The sequence below is a fragment of the Dendrobates tinctorius genome, unplaced genomic scaffold, assembly GCF_039654945.1.
Source record: "Dendrobates tinctorius isolate UK_male_01 unplaced genomic scaffold, ASM3965494v1 ptg000237l, whole genome shotgun sequence".
NCBI classification, from domain to species: Eukaryota; Metazoa; Chordata; class Amphibia; order Anura; family Dendrobatidae; genus Dendrobates; species Dendrobates tinctorius.
The window spans coordinates 1,893,728-1,914,964 of NW_027361904.1; the positions used below are offsets into that span (position 1 = coordinate 1,893,728).

Genomic DNA, 21,237 nt, shown 5'->3' on the forward strand with positions numbered 1-21,237 from the left:
AGGCCTCGCCCAATAAATAAGAAAACAAGACAATGACCTATTACAAGGGTGAACTCTCTCGACGATCCCTCAACAAAAGTACCAGATTTGGGGGGGAGCAAATAACTGTCAGGACTGGGTGTGTGTGTTGGCCCCCAGTTGTCAGGGATCTATTATATCCAACTTTCCAGTTCCAGTTAGGAACTTACAGCTCTCTGGCGCCCCCTTACCCTCAGGTCAGTCAGGGCACTACACCTAGGAAAAGTAGTCACCAGAAAGGCTGCCTTGCCATGTACTTGCTATTGGGCACTCTGCAGTGAGGGTGGCATGTATATCCCCAGTCTCAGGCAAGAAATACACACATAAACCTCTGTTCCATCACTGCCAGGGTCTCCCAAGTACCCTAAAACACGTTGCTACCACCAGCCCCTCGTTCAATATTAAAACCAATATCGGGTCAGGAGCCCACCCAAAAGGTTCGTGGTGGTACGTTTATAGAGCAAGAAAAAAAAAATTAGTAAATTTATAGATTTACTCCAGAAAATATAAGCAGTATTTACAAAAATATAAAAGATGTTACAAAAGAGACAAGATACAGTATATACTAACAATTACAAAATAAAATGGATTAAAATATGAAACTTACACATCTCAGTCAATGGAACGCCGTGTGGATGAGGGGGAACCTTCCCAGAGCAACAGGTCTCAATGCACAGCTTTCCATAGCTGATTTCCCAGGCCAAAAAAACACCCTTTGTCTGGGCCTCTAAGCTTTATACCTTTGCCCAAAACCAAGGGTCTTCCCCATGGATGACCTCACAGGGTGGGCTGGTTATGCCCCCTTTAGAAAGAAACTTATATTTGTCATAACTCTGGGTGGAAACCTCGGAAAGAGATGACACGGGTATCATTTTTCTTATTACGACATTACCTTTTTTTTTTTTGAGACCAAACATCACATATCTATGTGGTACTGGGAAGCATATACCCTTTACTCGGTTTCTGGTGGGCATAGAAGCCCAAAAACGCCGCTGTGAATAGCTTTAATCATGCAGATTCCAAAAATATAAGTTTCCTGCCTCTATGATTGTCCTTTATTATTATACTCGAGTTTGAAAGCACAAAGGAGAGTTTAAATCCATGTGCTAGAAGAACTGCCCTTAACCAGTTAGGGTCATAAACGGCTCCTTGTGTTGCTGGCATACCATGGTCTCACATTACATCAGCTTGTATAGCTGGAGGGAGGGGATGGAGATAAAGCAATTGTCTGATCGTGTGGAGCAGCTCCCTGCGGAAGTGCGGGGAATCTCCACCTACCATGCTCATTCACATGCTGCTGAACCAAAGATCCCTTCTCCTGATGTGTTTTTTGGGGATCGGTCTAAATTTTTGAATTTCAAAAATAATTGTAAATTATTTTTTTCCTTGAAGCCTAACTCGTCAGGGAGCTCCGCGCAGCAGGTTAAAATTGTCATTTCTTTGCTGCGTGGCGATCCCCAGGATTGGGCGTTTTCTTTGAAACCAGATGATCCTATTCTGACTAATGTGAACGCATTTTTTCAAGCCTTGGGGTTGTTGTATGATGAACCTAATGCTATTGATCAGGCTGAAAAGACCCTGTTGGCATTGAGCCAGGGTCGAGATTCTGCAGAATTGTACTGTCAAAAATTCTGAAAGTGGGCGGTCCTTACTACCTGAATGATAATGCCTTGGCAGCTCTCTTTCGTAAGGGTTTGTCAGAAGTCGTAAAAGATACTATGGTGGGATTTCCTGTTCCCTCTGGTCTTGACGATTCTATGTCATTAGCCATTCAGGTTGATCGGCGTTTACGTGAACGCAGGACTGCACGAGAGATGTTGCCACCTGTTGAACAAGTGTCTGAACCTATGCAATGTGATAGAGTTTTGTCCTGGGAGCAACATCAGGAGTTCAGAAGGCGTAATAAGCTGTGTTTTTTTGTGGAGATGCCTCGCATATTATTTCTGTCTGTCCTAAACGAGAGAAACGTTTTGTACACACGTTTTCTGTGGGTGGTGTTCAACCTAAGTTTCTTCTGGCAATTACTCTGATCTGCTCCCTGTCCACATTTTCCGACAAGGCTTTTGTGGATTCGGGAGCAGCCCTGAACCTAATGGACTTGGATTTTGCTAAACGTTGTGGATTTCCTATGACACCTCTGCGGACGCCTATCCCTTTGAGGGGGATTGATGCTACTTCTTAGGCGAAAAATAAAACTCAGTTTTGGACCCAGGTGGTAATGCGGGTCACCCCAGACCATCAAGAAAATTGTAGATTTTTGGTGTTGCATAATTTGCATGATACCATTGTTCTGGGGTTTCCCTGGTGGCAAATTCATAATCCAGTTTTGGATTGGAAATCTGTGTCTGTGGTGAGTTGGGGTTGTCGGTGTGCCCTTAGTGAGGCTCCGTTTTTTCCACCTCTCCTCAGTCACATGATGTTCCTGACTATTTGGCGGACTTTTATGATGTATTTAGTGAGAATGAGTCTGCGTCTTTGCCTCCTCATAGGAGTTATGACTGTGCAATTGAACTGAGCCCGGGATGTAAATTTCCCAAGGGTCGGCTCTTCAATTTATCTGTAACCGAGCACGAGGCCATGCGATACTATATTAAGGAGGCGTTGGAGAAGGGTCAAATTAGACCATCCTCTTCACCATTAGGTGCTGTTTTTTTTTTCGTGGCCAAAAAGGATGGTTCATTAAGGCCTTGTATTGATTATCGTGCCCTCAACAAAATTACTATTAAATATCAGTATCCGTTACCCCTGATTTCGGATCTATTCTCCACAGTTAAAGGTGCTTGCTGGTTTACCAAGCTTGACCTCAGGGGTGCGTATAATCTTATCCGCATTAAGCATGGGGATGAATGGAAGACGGCGTTTAATACTCCAGAGGGACATTGAGTACCTGGTGATGCCTTTTGGGCTCACTAATGCCCCTTCTGTCTTCCAGTGCTTCATGAACGACATTTTCCGAGACTTTTGCATAAATTTTTGATTATCTATCTGGATGATATTTTGATCTTCTCCAAGGATTGGGATTCTCATGTGGAACATGTTCGGACTGTGTTCCGGACCTTGAGGGAGAATTCCCTGTATGTCAAAGGATCGAAATGCCTTTTTGGGGTACAGAGGATTTCATTTTTGGGATTTATTTTGTCTCCGTCAACTATTGAAATGGACCCGGCCAAGGTACAGGCCATTTATGATTGGGTTCAGACCACTTCTTTGAAGGCCCTTCAGAAGTTTTTGGGTTTTGCTAATTTTTATCGGAAATTTATAGCAAAATTTTCAAGTATTGCCAAGCCATTGACTGATCTGACTAAGAAGGGTGCTAATGTGTTGAATTGGTCTCTGGAGGCTGTTTCTTCCTTTCAGGAGCTGAAGCGAAGATTCACTTCTGCCCCGGTTTTGCGGCAACCTGATGTCTCACTCCCGTTCCAGGTAGAGGTGGACGCTTCTGAGATTGGTGCAGGAGCTGTTTGGTCCCAAAAGGATCCTGTAACATCTAAAATGAATCCTTGTGCTTTCTTTTCCCGAAAGTTCTCACCATCTGAACGTAACTATGATGTGGGGAATCGGGAACTGTTAGCCATGAAATGGGCATTTGAGGAGTGGAGACATTGGTTGGAGGGAGCTAAACATCAAGTCGTGGTCCTCACTAACCACAAGAATTTGATTTACCTGGAGTCGGCCAAACGCTTGAACCCTAGACAGGCTAGATGGGCCTTGTTTTTTACACGTTTTGATTTTGTGGTCTCTTTTCTTCCCGGCACTAAGAATGTCAAGGCTGACGCTCTTTCTAGGAGCTTGTTTGCGGATTCTCCTGTGGTGACCAAGCCTGCTACCATCTTTGGCGGAGGGGTAGTTCTTTCTGCCATCTCGCCCGATTTGAGACGTGCTCTGGAAGAGTTCCAGGAGGACAAACCTGAGCGTTGTCCCAGTGGAAAGTTGTATGTTCCTGACCAGTGGAAGAAGAGAGTGATGTCTGAAGTTGATTGCTCTGCATTGGCTGGTCATCCAGGTATTTTTGGTACTAGAGATCTTGTGAGTCGGTCTTTTTGGTGGCCCGCCTTGTCTCGTGATGTCAGGAATTTTGTGCAGTCCTGTGGGACTTGCTCCCGATCTAAACTTTGTTCTCGCTCTAGTGGGTTATTGATGCCTTTGCCGGTCCCCAGGAGGCCATGGACCCATATTTCAATGGATTTCATCTCTGATATGCCTGTCTCTCAGAGAATGACTGTTATTTGGGTGATTTGTGATAGGTTCTCTAAGATGGTTCATCTTGTACCACTCCCTAAGTTGCCATCTTCTTCTGAGTTGGTGCCCCTATTTTTGCAACAGGTGGTTCGTTTGCACGGGATTCCTGAGAACATTGTATCTGACAGAGGAGTTCAGTTTGTGTCTAGATTTTGGAGGACTTTCTGTTCCAAGCTAGGAATTCAGTTGTTCTTCTCCTCTGCGTTTCACCCTCAGACCAATGGGCAGACGGAGAGAACAAACCAGACCTTGGAGTCATATTTGAGATGTTTTATTTCCGCTGATCAGGATGATTGGGTTTCATTTTTGCCCTTGGCCGAATTTGCTTTAAATAATAGAGCTAGTTCTGCCACTTTGATGTCACCTTTTTTTTTGTAACTTTGGGTTTCATCCTCGATTTTCTTCAGGGCAGGTGGAGCCTTCTGCCTGCCCAGGTGTTGACACTGTGGTGGAGAGAATGCACCAGATCTGGGACCAAGTGGTGGATAAGTTCTCTCTCTCCCAAGAAAAGGCCCAGCGGTTTTCCAACCGACATAGGACCATTGGTCCCCAGTTTAAGGTGGGTGATATGGTTTGGTTATCATCAAAAAATATCGCTATGAAGGTAGATTCTCCTAAGTTTAAGCCTAAATTTATTAGACCTTACAAGATTTTGGAGATCATTAATCCGGTCTCTTTTCGGTTGGCTCTTCCTGTCACATTTAAAATCCATAATGTGTTTCATAAGTCCTTGTTGAAGAGGTTTGTTGAACCAGTAGTTCCTGGGGTGGCACCTCCGGACCCTGTATTGGTTGAAGGTAACATGGAATATGAGGTAGAGAAGATACTGGATTCCCGTCTGGCTAGACGGAGACTCCAGTATTTGGTTAAGTGGAAGGGTTATGGTCAGGAGGATAATTCCTGGGTCTCTGCCTCTGATATTCATGCCAAAAGATTGGTGCGAGCCTTTCATCGGGCTCACCCTGATCGCCCTGGTGGCGTGGATGAGGGTTCGGTGACCCCTCCTCAAGGGGGAGGTACTGTTATGAGTTCATTTTCCCCTTCACCATTGAGGTCTGATGAACTCCCTCTTCTGGTGAAGGAAGGTAGTGAGGCTGATTGCCAAACACCTGAGCTGGTAGAGGATGACTGGGTGACGGGAATTGCTGACTGGATATAAGGCAGCCGACGCCCTTCTGCCTCGCTGGTGATTTCTCTGAGGGATTCTAGGAGACCAGTCTGATTCCTGCTCCTCAAAAGCTAAGTTTTCTGCTTTGCTCTTTGCATTTATGTTTTGGTTTTATTTTGCCTTGCTTTTCTGGATTCTGCCATTCCCTGCTGGGGTGAGCTGAATTCCTTTGTGTCTTTTTGCTCTGTCTTCAGAAATTACCTGAGTACTGACATAGTCTTTTTGAAGCCTAGCGTCTTCAGGGCCTTTTTCCCTGTCAGTCTGTTGGCTCTTGTTTTGATAGGGTTTTTGACGGATTGCAGACAGCAGCTTTCCTATCCTGTCCTATCTAGTTAGCTTGGGTCCCATCATTTGCTCAGTCTATCTTTCTATATGTGTTAGTGTTTTTTCTTCTTGCTTCACCGTCATTATATGTTGGGGGCTGCCTATTGCTTTGGGGTCTGCTCTGGGGCAGTTTAGATTTCCCTTTCTGTCTTTTGGCTATGTAGTTCTCCGGCTGTGATCGAGGGGTCTAGGGCACCGTAGGAACCCCCCACGGCTACTGCTAGTTGTTGTTGATAGGTTCAGGGGTCTGCAGTCCAATAGTTGCCAACTTCTCTGGTTTTCAGGACTTAGCTAGTATTTCAGTTTTTGCCTCCTACGGTGACTCTTTCATAACAGATATGTCTGTGAGCTGTGCCTGCACAGGGGAATTCATGTGTATACTGCACAAACCTAATGGGGGATGGGCATCACGTCATTCAAAAACCAAGAGCTGCAGCTCTGTATGTGTAATCAAAACCAAAATGATTCATATTTTCCTGACACATACTATCCGAGTGATCAGTCTCGATCCACTCTATTAGTGCTATGGCTCTGATGGCTGGTCTTACTGTCACCTCTGGTGTTTCAACCATTACCTGTGAGATTGCAGCTGCCATTGTTACACCACCAAACGTCCATGGTTGGTATTAAACGCAGCATCTTAGGGGTAAAGACTAAGATCAGAGTGATCTCCACTCCCATCATTGTGGAGGAGCCCGGCCGTCACTCAGGGTTATTTGGGGGGACGTCTCTATTTTCTGGATTCTATTACCCCACACTGACATCATATTAATAGGAGCCGATGGTTTCTGAGGAACAAATTGGACTAATACTTTCCCTTCACCAGAACTGACATCAGATGATGAAGAAATTGGCCGCTCACATAAGTAAAACTCATCTCCAGCTGTAGATTATCAGCCGCATTATAAATGACGACCTGTGACCTCACATATAACAGGATCACATCATTATCAATTCACATTGTGCTGAAAGTGAATATTTATCTAAAGACCCTCACCTGCGCAGTGATCTGTAGGGGTCTCCTCTTTACACCGCTGATCGCCCCTCACATTAGTGGTCTCCTCTTTACACCGCTGATCGTCCATCACATTAGGGGTCTCCTCTTTACACCGCTGATCGCCTCTCACATTAGGGGTCTCCTCTTTACACCACTTATCGCCCCTCACATTTCTCTCTGGACCATTAATATTGTTCAGATCTTTATCCGGATCCAAAAGCTGCAAAACAAATATTGTAAAAGTCCCCGATGATCGGAGAAGTCCCCGGGAATAATGGCGAGAAGATCCGGACATGTGATGTCTGTGGTCAGCTGTGATCCTGCCGTCTCCACCGCTCTCATTACACAAGTATAAAACATATAATACTGGAGGAGAAAACAAGACTGACCACAAGGACGTCACAGCCGTCTACACATCATAGGGAGATCTCCATCTACCTGATGGTCCTGTGGAGGAGGAGTGGGACATCTCTCTGGGGTTGTCCTCTTACTGGAGAGAACTGAGGAGACACAGACAGGACTGACATCATTATTACATACAGAGAATTCTAGGCCGTGTGTATTTAGTCCTGTCTATTACCTGGTGATGTGCGGGGCCGGTGCTCCTCCATCATCACCTCCTGGTACCGATCCTTGTGTCCTTCTAGATACTCCCACTCCTCCATGGAGAGATAGACAGCGACGTCCTGACACCTTATAGGAACCTGACACACACAATGATACCGTCATCACCCAGAATCCTCCAGTGCTGTCCTGTATAATGTCCCCGCATTCCCAGCAGCGTCACCTCTCCAGACAGCAGCTCAATCATCTTGTTGGCGAGTTCTAGAATCTTCTGGCCATTGATGCCCTCATGTGTCCGGGGGTGAGGTGGAGGCCCCGGGATTGGGCTCAGGGATCCTCCCCGTCCTTCAGAAACAGGGGCCTGACAACGATCACTAGAGGTCTTCACTACTGTGTAATCCTGAGTGTGGAGACATTAATAATATCACTACAGACATCTCCAGAGTCCATCACCTCTCCGGTCATATCCCGTTATTCCCATAGATAATGAGGTCATGTGATGACATCAGAGCCTCTCACCTCTCCGGTCATATCCCCTGTTATTCCCATAGATAATGAGGTCATGTGATGATATCAGAACCTCTCACCTCTCCGGTCATATCCCGTTATTCCCATAGATAATGAGGTCATGTGATGACATCAGAACCTCTCACCTCTCCGGTCATATCCCGTTATTCCCATAGATAATGAGGTCGAGACTCTCACCTCTCCGGTCATATCCCGTTATTCCCATAGATAATGAGGTCATGTGATGACATCAGAGCCTCTCACCTCTCCGGTCATATCCCGTTATTCCCATAGATAATGAGGTCATGTGATGACATCAGAGCCTCTCACCTCTCCGGTCATATCCCCTGTTATTCCCATAGATAATGAGGTCATGTGATGACATCAGAACCTCTCACCTCTCTGGTCATATCCCGTTATTCCCATAGATAATGAGGTCGAGACTCTCACCTCTCCGGTCATATCCCGTTATTCCCATAGATAATGAGGTCATGTGATGACATCAGAGCCTCTCACCTCTCCGGTCATATCCCGTTATTCCCATAGATAATGAGGTCATGTGATGACATCAGAGCCTCTCACCTCTCCGGTCATATCCCCTGTTATTCCCATAGATAATGAGGTCATGTGATGACATCAGAGCCTCTCACCTCTCCGGTCATATCCCCCGTTATTCCTATAGATAATGAGGTCATGTGATGACATCAGAGCCTCTCACCTCTCCGGTAAGATGGAAGATTATCTCCAGGGTGAGGTTTAATATCCTCTCCACCATCTTGTCTCTGTCCTTACTCATCCTTGACGACTTAATCGGTGATTTATATGGAATTTATTGTCAGCGGATCCTTTTTTGTAGGAACCTGAATAGAAAGATGAGATGACGGAAAAATGACAAATTCCATAGTGAACAGAAGAATTAGTGCAGATACAGTCATATGTTAAAGTTTGGGCACCCCTATTAATGTTAACCTTTTTTCTTTATAACAATTTTGTTTTTTGCATCAGCTATTTCAGTTTCATATATCTAATAACTGATGGACTCAGTTATATTTCTGGATTCAAATGAGGTTTATTGTACTAACAGAAAATGTGCAATCTGCATTTAAACAAAATTTGACCAGTGCAAAAGTATGGGCACCCTTATCATTTTCTTGAGTTGAACACTCCTAACTACTTTTTACTGACTTCCTGAAGCACTAAATTGGTTTTGTAACCTCATTGAGCTTTGAACTTCATAGCCAGATGTATCAAATCATGAGAAAAGGTATTTAAGGTGGCCACTTGCAAGTAGTTCTCCTATTTGATTCTCCTATGAAGAGTGGCATCATGGGCTCCTCAAAACAACTCTCAAATGATCTGAAAACAAAGATTATTCAACATAGCTTTTCAGGGGAAGGATACAAAAAGTTGTCTCAGAGATTTAACCTGTCAGTTTCCCCTTTGAGGAACATAGTGAGGAAATGGAAGAACACAGGTACAGTTCTTGTTAAGCCCAGAAGTGGCAGGCCAAGAAAAATATCAGAAAGGCAGAGAAGAGGAATGGTGAGAACAGTCAAGGACAATCCACAGACCACCTCCAAAGACCTGCAGCATCATCTTGCTGCAGATGGTGTCACTGTGCATCGGTCAACAATACAGCGCGCTTTGCACAAGGAGAAGCTGTATGGGAGAGTGATGCGAAAGAAGCCGTTTCTGCAAGCACGCCACAAACAGAGTCGCCTGAGGTCTGCAAAAGCCCATTTGAACAAGCCAGTTACATTTTGGAAGAAGGTCCTGTGGACTGATGAAACAAAGATTGAGTTGTTTTTTTCATACAAAAAGGCGTTATGCATGGAGGCTAAAAAACACAGCATTCCAAGAAAAACACTTGCTACCCACAGTAAAATTTGGTGGAGGTTCCATCATGCTATGGGGCTGTGTGGCCAATGCAGGCACCGGGAATCTTGTTAAAGTTGAGGGTCGCATGGATTCAACTCAGTATCAGCAGATTCTTGACAATAATGTGCAAGAATCAGTGACGAAGTTGAAGTTACGCAGGGGATGGATATTTCAGCAAGATAATGATCCAAAACACCGCTCCAAATCTACTCAGGCATTCATGCAGAGGAACAATTACAATGTTCTGGAATGGCCATCCCAGTCCCCAGACCTGAATATCATTGAACATCTGTGGGATGATTTGAAGCGGGCTGTCCATGCTCGACGACCATCAAACTTAACTTAACTGGAATTGTTTTGTAAACTGGAATGGTCACAAATACCTTCATCCAGGAACTCATTAATAGCTACAGGAAGGGACTAGAGGCTGTTATTTTTGCAAAAGGAGGATCTACGAAATATTAATATCACTTTTATGTTGAGGTGCCCATACTTTTGCACCGGTCAAATTTTGTTAAAATGCAGATTGCACATTTTCTGTTGGTACAATAAACCTCATTTGAATCCAGAAATATAACTGAAGCCATCAGTTATTAGATATATGAAACTGAAATAGCTGTTGCAAAAAACAAAATTGTTATAAAGAAAAAAGGTTAACATTAATAGGGGTGCCCAAACTTTAACATATGACTGTATATAATAGAGATACAAAGTGTGGATGTCGTCCTCTCTCTTCTGTATGGATTTAGGAGTTGGATAACTTGTTATGTCAGTCGGTCACGTCATCACAAGATGGCTACAGCCAATCACTGGCCGGCGGAGTGCTGATAATATTAAGTAGAGCATGAGACTGCTGAACGCCATCAACGGCAACAATGGTCATGTGACATATCTAATGATGTTTTTAAGTTATAGTTAAACCACAGTGACATCATTAACACCTTCCCGACATATATCTGAACCAACATTATTCATGGCGGCTAATGGCTATGCTGTTCCTCCATCATCTGCCTCTACCAGCAGCGAGTGGAGCAGAGTTCCGCTTGCGGCTGTTAATGGGAACTTGTCACCAGGTTTTCTGAATTTAAACTGAAGTCACCTCCTTTAACTGCTCTATTACCACAGTCGATAGACCTGTATTTAAGCCCCATCTGCCATCCACCATGATTTGACTGATGTCAAAGATTCATTCCACGTCATCCACTGGTCGCTGAAAATCATCCGTCTCTCTATAATGTGATTGTAGGGTGCTGATGATTTAGCTAACAAGTAATAACCTTACATACAAATTAAAATGTACCTTTTATTAAATCTTGTTAAAAAAGACAAACATTCACTGCGCAAACAACCGTGCTTACTAAAAACACCCTGCACCAAAACCCTATCAGCGGAGGTTGGCACCCTAAGTAAAATACGCTTCTCGGTGGCTGCCCCTGAAGCTCCTGGATGGCCCTATGCTGGTGAAGCATTCACCACCCAATCAAAACATAGAGAAGAGAAAAATAGGGGACACAATACGAGGATTTATACAAAGGCAGCAAAACAATGTGGGAAGGTGCTGAAAAACAGTGAAGACTGTCACATGGCATTTGGAAGAAGGTGATATGGTCTGATGAGATCAAGTGTGGCGGAAATCCGAAACTGCAATCACCCTGAAAATACTATCCCCACCGTCAAACATGGTGATGGCTGCATCTACATATAGTGCAATTACGTGTTTCTTTAGAGGCTTCTCTGGGTGCATGCGATTTCACCAGGGCCGGCGTTAGGTGCAGGCAGACCAGGCAACTACCTAGGGCCCCTGCTCCTCCAGGGGCCCCCAGCCAGTGGCCACTATGAGGGCCATAAGAAAGCACCCCTATCGCTCATTGAACTGTATTAGCATCATAATAGACTCCATCACTTCTTTCAACTGTAACAGAGGAGAAAGCATCAGATGACACGCCCTCTCCCATCATTCCCCCTCTGCTTGTGACTCAGCAGTAGAGTCGATGAGACTGGAGCAGCGCCAGGAACAAGGAGGAGAGGTGAGGTGTATGTGTGTGTGGAATAAGGAAGAGAGGTGAGGTGTGTGTGTGTCTGCATGCACTATACTGTGTGCGGGGGAGAGCTGCACTATACTGTGTGCGGGGGAGAGCTGCACTATACAGTCATGGCCAAAAGTTTTGAGAATGACACAAATATTATATTTTCACATGATCTGCTGCCCTCTGGTTTTTATGTGTGTTTGTCAGATGTTTTTATCACATACAGAAATATAATTGCAATCATATTATGAGTAACAAAAGGTTATATTGACAGTTAGAATGAGTTAATGCAGCAAGTCAATATTTGCAGTGTTGACCCTTCTTCTTCAGGACCTCAGCAATTATCCCTGGCATGCTCTCAATCAACTTCTGGATCAAATCCTGACTGATAGCAGTCCATTCTTGCAAAATCAATGCTTTTATTTTGTCTGAATTTGAAGGTTTTTGTTTGTCCACCCGTCTCTTGATGATTGACCACAAGTTCTCAATGGGATTAAGATCTGGGGAGTTTCCAGGCCATGGTCCCAAAATCTCTATGTTTTGTTCCCCGAGCCATTTAGTTATCACCTTTGCTTTATGGCAAGGTGCTCCATCATGTTGAAAAAGTCATTGTTGATCGCCAACCTGCTCTTGGACGGTTGGGAGAAGTTGCTCTCGGAGGACATTCTGGCACCATTCTTTATTCATGGCTGTTTTTAGGCAAGACTGAGAGAGAGCCCATTCCCTTGGCTGAGAAGCCACCCCACACATGAATGGTTTCAGGATGCTTGACAGTTGGCATGAGACAAGACTGGTGGTAGCGCTCACCTGGTCTTCTCCGAATAAGCCGTTTTCCAGATGTCCCAAACAATCGAAAAGGGGAGAGAAAATGACTTTACCCCAGTCCTCAGCAGTCCACTCCCTGTGCCTCTTGCAGAATATCAGTCGGTCCATGATGTTTTTTCTGGAGAGAAGTGGCTTCTTTGCTGCCCTCCTTGAGACCAGGCCTTGCTCCAAGAGTCTCCGCCTCACAGTGCGAGCAGATGCACTCACACCTGCCTGCTGCCATTCCTGAGCAAGCTCTGCACTGCTGGTAGCCCGATCCCGCAGCTGAAACACTTTTAAGAGACGGTCCTGGCGCTTGCTGGTCTTTCTTGGGCGCCCTGGAGCCTTTTTGGCAACAAGGGAACCTCCCTCCTTGAAGTTCTTGATGATGCGATAGATTGTTGACTGAGGTGCAATCTTTCTAGCTGCGATACTCTTCCCTGTTAGGCCATTTTTGTGCAGTGCAATGATGACTGCACGTGTTTCTTTACAGATAACCATGGTTAACAGAAGAGAAACAATGATGCCAAGCACCAGCCTCCTTTTAAAGTGTCCAGTGGTGTCATTCTTACTTAATCATGACAGACTGATCTCCAGCCCTGTCCTCATCAACACCCACACCTGTGTTAATGGAGCAATCACTGAAACGATGTTAGCTGGTCCTTTTAAGGCAGGGCTGCAATGATGTTGAAATGTGTTTTGGGGATAAAGTTCATTTTCTAGGCAAATATTGACTTTGCAAGTAATTGCTGTTAAGCTGATCACTCTTTATAACATTCTGGAGTATATGCAAATTGCCATTAGAAAAAATGAAGCAGTAGACTTTGTACAAATTAATATTTGTGTCATTCTCTAAACTTTTGGCCATGACTGTACTGTGTGCGGGGGGGGGAGCTGCACTATACTGTGTGCGGGGGGGAGCTGCACTATACTGTGTGCGGGGGGGTGATGCACTATACTGTGTGCGGGGGGGGAGATGCACTATACTGCGTGCGGGGGGGGGAGATGCACTATACTGCGTGCGGGGGGGGGAGATGCACTATACTGTGTGTGCGGGGGGGAGATGCACTATACTGTGTGTGCGGGGGGGAGATGCACTATACTGTGTGCGGGGGGAGATGCACTATACTGTGTGCGGGGGAAGAGAGCTGCACTATACTGTGTGCGGGGGAGAGAGCTGCACTATACTGTGTGCGGGGGAGAGAGCTGCACTATACTGTGTGCGGGGGAGAGAGCTGCACTATACTGTGTGCGGGGGAGAGAGCTGCACTATACTGTGTGCGGGGGAGAGAGCTGCACTATACTGTGTGCGGGGGGGAGCTGCACTATACTGTGTGCGGGTGGAGCTGCACTACACTGCGTTCCAAATTATTATGCAAATTGGATTTACGTGTCACAAAGATGTAATTTTTTGTTTTTCAAATAAACTCATAGATGGTATTGTGTATCAGGGCTCTTTGGATCACTGAAATCAATCTCAAATTCCTGTGATAATTAGTTTACCAGGTGAGCTCAATTAAAGGAAAACTACTTAAGAATGATGTTCCACATTATTAAGCAGGGCACAGGTTTCAAGGAATTTAGGAAAGAAAAAGGATCTCTCTGCTGCTGAAAAGCATCAAATAGTGCAATGCCTTGGTTAAGAGATGAAAACATTAGATATTTCCCAAAAATGTAAACGTGATCATCGTACTGTTAAGAGATTTGTGGTTGATTCTGAGCACAGACATGTTTGTGCTGATAAAGGCAGAATGAGGAAGGTTTCTGCCCGGCAAGTTCATCGGATTAAGAGAGCAGCTGCTAAAAAGCCATTACAAACCAGCAAACAGATATTTAAAGCTGCTGGTGCATCTGGAGTCCCTCGAACCTCATGGTGTAGGATCCTTCAAAGGATTGCTGTGGTGCATAAACCTACTATTCGGCCACCCCTAAAAAGTGTTCACAAGCAGAAATTGTAGCAGTGGGTCCAGACATACATGAAGACTATTTTTCATACAGTCTTGTTTACTGATGAGTGTCGAGCAACCCTGGATGGTCCAGATGGATGGTTGGTGGATGGCCACTATGTCCCAACAAGGCTGCGACTTCAGCAAGGAGGAGGAGGAGTCATGCTTTGGGCCGGAATCATGGGGAAACAGCTGGTAGGGCTCTTTAAGGTTCCTGAAGGTGTGAAAATGACCTCTGCAAAGTATATAGAGTTTCTGACTGACAGCTGTCTTCCATGGTATAAAAAGCAGAAATGTGCCTCAGGAGCAAAATCCTCTTCATGCATGACAATGCACCATCTCATGCTGCAAAGAATACCTCTGAGTCATTGACTGCTATAGGCATAAAAGGAGATGAACTCATGGTGTGGCCACCATCTTCCCCTGACCTCAACCCTGTAGAGAACCTTTGGAGTATCATCAAGCAAAAGATCTATGAGGGTGGGAGGCAGCTCACATAAAAACAGCAGCTCTGGGAGGCTATTCCGACTTCATGCAAAGAAATCCAAGCAGAAACTCTCCAAAAACTCCCACGTTCAATGGATGCAAGAATTGTGAAGGTGACATCAAAGAAGGATTCCTATGATAGCATGTAACTTTGCCTGTTAGGATGTTTTGGAGTTAAATATCCTTTTTGTTCAGTGAATGTGACCTCCTAATGTTGCAAATTCCACAAACGAGCATTTTCAGTTCTTTACAACAGATCAAATGTTTAGAAATTGTACTGTGCCTAATAATTTGGTTTTCTTCAATAAAATTCGATGCATACTCTAACGGGTGATGACTTTTATTAGACTGACTGTCATTTGTACCGACTATTTAGGAAAATCAGAGAAAAATATCATTTGCATAATAATTTGGAACACAGTGTATACTGTGCGCGGGGGAGAGCTGCACTATACTGTGTGCGGTGGAGAGCTGCACTATACTGTGTGCGGTGTTGGTAGTTCATTTTTCCCTTCACCATTGAGGTCTGATGAACTCCCTCCTCTGGTGAAGGAAGGTAGTGAGACTGATTACCAAACACCTGGGCAGCTAGATGATGACTGGGTGGCTGGAATTGAGGACTGTATATAAGGCTGCTGACGCCCGTCTTCCTGGCTGGTGATTTTCCTGCTTGATTCTTGGAGACCAGTCTGATTCCTGCATCTCAAAGCTAAGTTTTTCTGCTCTGCTTTGTACTCTTCAGTTTTGTTTTTGTTTTGCCTTGTTTTTTGGGAGTTCTGCCATCCCCGGCTGGGGGTGAGCTGAATTCCATTTTTGTCTCTGATCTGTTGATATTTTGCTCTGTCTTCAGAATATACCTGAGTGCTGATATAGTCTTTTTGAAGCCTAGCGACTTCAGGGCCTGTTTTTCCTATCAGTCGGTTGGCTCATTTTGATAGGGTTTTTGCGGATGGCAGACAGCAGCTTTCCTATCCTGTCCTATGTAGTTAGCTTGGGCCCCATCATTTGCTCAACCTATCTATCTGTGTTAGTGTTTTCATAATAATAATAATAAATTTTATTTTTATAGCGCCGACATATTCCGCAGCACTTTACATTTCAGAGGGGATTTGTACAGACAATAGACATTACAGCATAACAATAATCACATACAGTAGATTATAACAAATACCAAGAGGAAAGAGGGCCCTGCTCGCAAGCTTACAGTCTATGAGGAAAGAGGTAGACACGAAAGGTGGGTGGTAACAGTTGCCCTGATTGTATGGACCAGCCATAATGTTAAGTGTGTGACAGTACAGACACAGAGGGCTAATGGAGGCATAAAGCATGTGGGAACATGATGCGGGGAACCTGGTTATGGTAAAACTTTTGGCTGTGCCACACAGGGATAGATTAGGTTAATGTGTTGAGGCGATAGGCCAGTCTGAATAAATGCGTTTTCAGGGCACGCTTAAAATTGTGGGGATTGGGGACTAATCGTATTGACCTGGGAAGTGCATTCCAAAGAATTGGCGCGGCACGTGTAAAGTCTTGGAGACGGGAGTGGGAGGTTCTGACTATTGAGGATGCTAACATCAGGTCATCAGCAGAACGGAGGGCGCGGGTAGGGTGGTATACTGAAACAAGGGAGGAGATGTAGGGTGGTGCCGAGCCATGGAGGGCTTTGTGGGTGAGGGTAATAAGTTTATACTGAATTCTGGAGTGGATGGGTAGCCAGTGTAATGACTGGCACAAGGTAGAGGCATCGGTGTAACGATTGGTGAGGAATATGATCCTGGCTGCAGCATTCAAGACAAATTGGAGAGGGGAGAGTTTGGTAAGAGGGAGACCGATTAGAAGAGAGTTACAATAGTCGAGACGAGAATGAATAAGAGAAACAGTAAGAGTTTTTGCAGAGTCAAAAGAAAGAAAAGGTCGAATTTTAGAAATGTTTTTGAGGTGCAGATGACAAGAGCGAGCCAGTGATCGTATGTGGGGGGCAAAGAAAAGCTCGGAGCCAAGTATGACCCCAAGACAGCGGGCATGTTGCTGGGGAGTAATAGTGGAACCACACACAGAAATAGCAATGTCGGGTATAGGTACATTAGTAGCGGGAGGAAACACCAGGAGTTCAGTCTTTGACAGGTTCAGTTTCAGATATAGTGAGGACATGATATTAGACACAGCGTTTAGACAATCGCCGGTGTTTTCTAGAAAGGCTGGCGTGATGTCAGGAGAAGAAGCGTATAATTGGGTGTCATCAGCATAGAGATGGTACTGGAAACCAAATCTACTGATTGTTTGACCAATAGGGGCAGTGTACAAGGAGAAGAGGAGGGGGCCTAGAACCGATCCTTGGGGGACCCCAACAGTAAGGGGAAGATGAGAGGAGGAGGAACCGGCAAAAGATACAGTAAAGGAGCGGTCGGAGAGATAGGAGGAGAACCAGGAGAGAACGGTATCCTTGAGGCCAATGGAACGGAGCATAGTGAGGAGGAGCTGATGATCCACAGTGTCGAATGCTGCAGAGAGATCCAAGAGAATTAGCATGGAGTAATGACCATTTGATTTAGCTGTTAGCAGATCATTAGAGACTTTAGTGAGGGCAGTTTCAGTGGAGTGTAAAGAGCGGAAACCGGATTGGAGAGGGTCGAGAACAGAGTTTTCTGAGAGATAGCGGATAAGACGGGAGTGGACCAGGCGTTCCAGGAGTTTAGAGATGAAGGGAAGATTAGAGACAGGTCTATAGTTAGCGGCACAGTTTTGGTCGAGGGATGGTTGTTTTTTAAGTAGTGGATGTATGATAGCATGCTTAAATGAGGGAAAAATACCAGAAGAGAGAGAGAGGTTAAATATTTTAGTTAGGTGAGGGGTGACAGCAGGGGAAAGGGACTGGAGAAGATGTGACGGAAATGGGTCACTGGTGCAAGTAGTTGGGCGAGAAGATGCAAGGAGCCTGCTTACTTCTTCTTCTGTGACTGGTTCAAAATCAGAGAGTGAGTTAGATGCAGGGGGAAGGGAGGACAGTGCATGGTATGAGGTGACTGGGAGATAATTTCCTGTCGAATCTGGTCAATTTTTTCTTTGAAGTAATTGGCCAGATCGTCAGCTCGGAGCTCCGTGGTTGAGGCCTGTACTCTTGGGTTGAGTAGAGAATTAAAAGTGTCAGTGTTTTCATCTTGCTTCACCGTCATTATATGTTGGGGGCTGCCTATTGCTTTGGGGTCTGCTCTGGGGCAGTTTAGTTTTTCCCCTTTCTGTCTTTAGGCTATATAGTTCTCCGGCTGTGATCGAGGGGTCTAGGGCACCGTAGGAACCCCCCACTGCTACTGCTAGTTGTTGTGGATAGGTTCAGGGGTCTGCAATCCGATAGCTGCCAACCTCTCTGGTTTTTCTGGACTTAGCTGGTATTTTGTTTTTTCCTCCTGCGGTGACTCATCATAACAGAATCACCAGCCATACCGCAGATCCTAGGGTACTCAATAGCAGGAGAGAATTGTAAAAAGAAAAAAAAAAAGTGTCAGAATTTTTTTTTTTGTGCATATTTTTTCCTCTATATCTCTGAGGCCGTAGGGGGAATTTTTTTCTCAATGGAGATGAAGCAATTGTCTGATCGTGTGGAGCAGCTCGCTGCTGAAGTGCGGGGAATTTCCGCCTATCTTGCTCATTCACATGCTGCTGAACCAAAGATTCCTTCTCCTGATGTATTTTTGGGGGATCGGTCTAAATTCTTGAATTTCAAGAATAATTGTAAATTATTTTTTGCCTTGAAGCCTAACTCGTCGGGGAACTCCGCGCAGCAGGTTAAAATTGTCATCTCTTTGCTGCGTGGCGATCCCCAGGATTGGGCGTTTTCTTTGAAACCTGATGATCCTATTCTGAATAATGTGAACGCATTTTTTCAAGCCTTGGGGATGTTGTATGATGAACCTAATGCTATTGATCAGGCTGAAAAGACCCTGTTGGCATTAAGTCAGGGTCGGGATTCGGCAAAGTTGTACTGTCAAAAATTCCGAAAGTGGGCGGTCCTTACTACCTGGAATGATGGTGCCTTGGCTGCTCTCTTTCGGAAGGGTTTGTCAGAAACTGTAAAAGATACTATGGTGGGATTTCCTGTTCCCTCTGGTCTTGACGATTCTATGTCATTAGCCATTCAGGTTGATCGGCGTTTACGTGAACGCAAAACTACACGAGAGATGTTACCACCTGTTGAACAAATGTCTGAACCTATGCAATGTGATAGAGTTTTGTCTAGGGCGCAATGTCAGGAGTTCAGAAGGCGTAATAAGTTGTGTTTTTTCTGTGGAGATGCCTCACATATTATTTCTGTCTGTCCCAAACGAGAGAAACGTTTTGCACACACGTTTTCTGTGGGTGGTGTTCAACCTAAGTTTCTTCTGGCAATTACTCTGATCTGCTCCCTGTCCACATTTTCCGCCAAGGCTTTTGTGGATTCAGGAGCAGCTCTGAACCTGATGGACTTGGATTTTGCTAAACGTTGTGGATTTCCTATGACACCGCTGCGGACACCTATCCCTTTGAGGGGAATTGATGCTACTCCTTTGGCGAAGAATAAACCTCAGTTTTGGACCCAGGTGGTAATGCAGGTCGCCCCAGACCATCAAGAAAATTGCAGATTTTTGGTGTTGCATAATCTGCATGATACCATTGTTCTGGGGTTTCCCTGGTTGCAAATCCATAATCCAGTTCTGGATTGGAAATCTTTGTCTGTGGTGAGTTGGGGTTGTCGGTGTGCCCTTAGTGATGCTCCTGTTTTCTCCACCTCTCCCCAGTCACATGATGTTCCTGACTATTTGGCTGACTTTTGTGATGTATTTAGTGAGAATGAGTCTGCGTCTTTGCCTCCTCATAGGAGTTATGACTGTGCTATTGAGCTGAACCCGGGGTGTAAATTCCCCAAGGGTCGGCTTTTCAATTTATCTGTACCCGAGCACGAGGCTATGCGATCCTATATTAAGGAGGCATTGGAGAAGGGTCATATTAGACCATCCTCTTCACCCTTGGGTGCTGGTTTTTTTTTCGTGGCTAAAAAGGATGGTTCATTAAGGCCCTGTATTGACTATCGTGCCCTCAACAAAATTACTGTTAAATATCAGTATCCGTTACCCCTGATTTCGGATCTATTCTCCAGAGTTAAAGGTGCTTGCTGGTTTACCAAGCTTGACCTCAGGGGAGCGTATAATCTTATTCGCATTAAGCATGGGGATGAATGGAAGACGGCGTTTAATACTCCGGAGGGACATTTTGAGTACCTGGTGATGCCTTTTGGGCTCACTAATGCCCCTTCTGTCTTCCAGTGCTTCATGAACGATATATTCTGAGACTTTGTGGATATATTTTTGATTATCTATCTTTATGATATTTTGATCTTCTCCAAGAATTGGGACTCTCATGTGGAACATGTTCGGACTGTGTTTCGGATTTTGAGGGAGAATTCCCTGTATGTCAAGGGATCGAAATGCCTTTTTGGGGTACAGAGGATTTCATTTTTGGGATTTATTTTGTCTACGTCAACTATTGAAATGGACCCGGCCAAGGTACAGACCATTTATGATTGGGTTCAGCCCACTTCTTTGAAGGCCCTCCAGAAGTTTTTGGGTTTTGCTAATTTTTATCGGAAATTTATAGCTAAATTTTTCTGGTATTGCCAAGCCATTGACGGATTTGACTAGGAAGGGTGCTGATGTGCTGAATTGGTCTCCGGAGGCTGTTCCTTCCTTTCAGGAGCTGAAGCAAAGATTCACTTCTGCTCTGGTTTTGCGGCAACCTGATGTCTCACTCCTACTTCTGGTGGAGGTGGACGCTTCTGAGATTGGTGCAGGAGCGGTGTTGTCCCAAAAAGATCCTGTGACATCTAAAATGAATCCTTGCGCTTTCTTTTCCCGAAAGTTCTCCCCATCCGAACGTAACTATGATGTGGGGAATCGGGAACTGTTGGCCATGAAATGGGCATTTGAGGAGTGGAGACATTGGTTGGAGGGAGCCAAACACCAAGTCGTGGTCCTTACTGACCACAAGAATTTGATTTACCTGGAGTCGGCCAAGCGCTTGAATCCTAGACAGGCTAGGTGGGCCTTGTTTTTCACACGTTTTGATTTTGTGGTCTCTTTTCTTCCCGGCACTAAAAATGTCAAGGCAGACGCCCTCTCTAGGAGTTTCCTTGCTGATTCTCCTGTGGTGACCAAGCCTGCTAACATCTTTGGCGAAGGGGTAGTTCTTTCTGCCATCTCGCCCGATTTGAGACGTGCTCTGGAAGAGTTCCAGGAGGAGCGTTGTCCC

The 21,237-nt window shown here is 45.0% G+C and overlaps 2 protein-coding genes across 2 annotated transcripts in view; one reads left to right on the forward strand and one right to left on the reverse strand.

Moving 5' to 3' along the window:
• LOC141060494 (uncharacterized) overlaps nucleotides 1-21,237 on the forward strand; it is a 561,818-nt gene that overhangs the window by 341,867 nt on the left and 198,714 nt on the right. The gene's annotated exons all lie outside the window — the stretch shown is intronic.
• Nucleotides 1-21,237, reverse strand: part of LOC141060479 (uncharacterized) — a 56,543-nt gene that overhangs the window by 10,143 nt on the left and 25,163 nt on the right. The window contains 5 exon segments of the mRNA XM_073556742.1: nucleotides 6,747-6,966; nucleotides 7,185-7,246; nucleotides 7,327-7,450; nucleotides 7,534-7,710; nucleotides 8,536-8,677. Coding sequence (XP_073412843.1) covers nucleotides 6,747-6,966; nucleotides 7,185-7,246; nucleotides 7,327-7,450; nucleotides 7,534-7,710; nucleotides 8,536-8,613 — 661 coding nt within the window. The 5' untranslated portion in view covers nucleotides 8,614-8,677.